The 623-nt window shown below is 65.3% G+C and overlaps 1 protein-coding gene across 1 annotated transcript in view; it reads left to right on the top strand.

Moving 5' to 3' along the window:
- Positions 1 to 623, top strand: part of LOC104522389 (zinc finger protein 385C) — a gene marked incomplete at its 3' end in the record, with an annotated part of 9,838 nt that overhangs the window by 3,926 nt on the left and 5,289 nt on the right. Inside the window, 1 exon segment of the mRNA XM_029084196.1 lies at positions 34 to 144. Within this exon segment, the coding sequence (XP_028940029.1) occupies positions 34 to 144 (111 nt within the window).

The following is a 623-nucleotide window of genomic DNA, read 5'->3' as shown; positions in this document are numbered from 1 at the left end:
CCCAGCCCCCCTCTGCCTTCCCTCCCGTTCCAGATGGACCCGGTGCAGAAGGCAGTGATCAGCCACACCTTCGGCATGCCCGCCCCGCTCAAGAAGAAGCAGTTCATCTCCTGCAACATCTGCCACCTGCGCTTCAACTCTGCGGTGAGCGGGGCCGGCGGGCGCGAGGCTGGGTGGGTGGCTGAGTGGGAGCATCCCACGGCAGGGACACCACGCGGGTGCCAGCTCCATGGGGCTCTGCCCTCCCTCACCCTGCGGCTCCACTGACATCTCCCTGCCCCTGGGCCCTGGGGCTGCCGTGTCCTCTGTTTGCCACACTGGCTCTTTCTGCTCCTCCTCGTTTTGTTTGCGGGGCCGGCGGGCGCGAGGCTGGGTGGGTGGCTGAGTGGGAGCATCCCACGGCAGGGACACCACGCGGGTGCCAGCTCCATGGGGCTCTGCCCTCCCTCACCCTGCGGCTCCACTGACATCTCCCTGCCCCTGGGCCCTGGGGCTGCCGTGTCCTCTGTTTGCCACACTGGCTCTTTCTGCTCCTCCTCGTTTTGTTTGGGTCCGTTCTCTGCTGCCTTGGTCTCAGTGTTTGCACGTCAGCTGCTTTATCAGCCTGTGCAATTCATATCTGG

Source organism: Antrostomus carolinensis, unplaced genomic scaffold, assembly GCF_000700745.2.
Source record: "Antrostomus carolinensis isolate BGI_N321 unplaced genomic scaffold, ASM70074v2 scaffold31033, whole genome shotgun sequence".
NCBI classification, from domain to species: domain Eukaryota; kingdom Metazoa; phylum Chordata; class Aves; order Caprimulgiformes; family Caprimulgidae; genus Antrostomus; species Antrostomus carolinensis.
The sequence above is the reverse complement of the archived record's forward strand: the minus strand, read 5'-3'. Positions and strand labels throughout refer to the sequence as shown.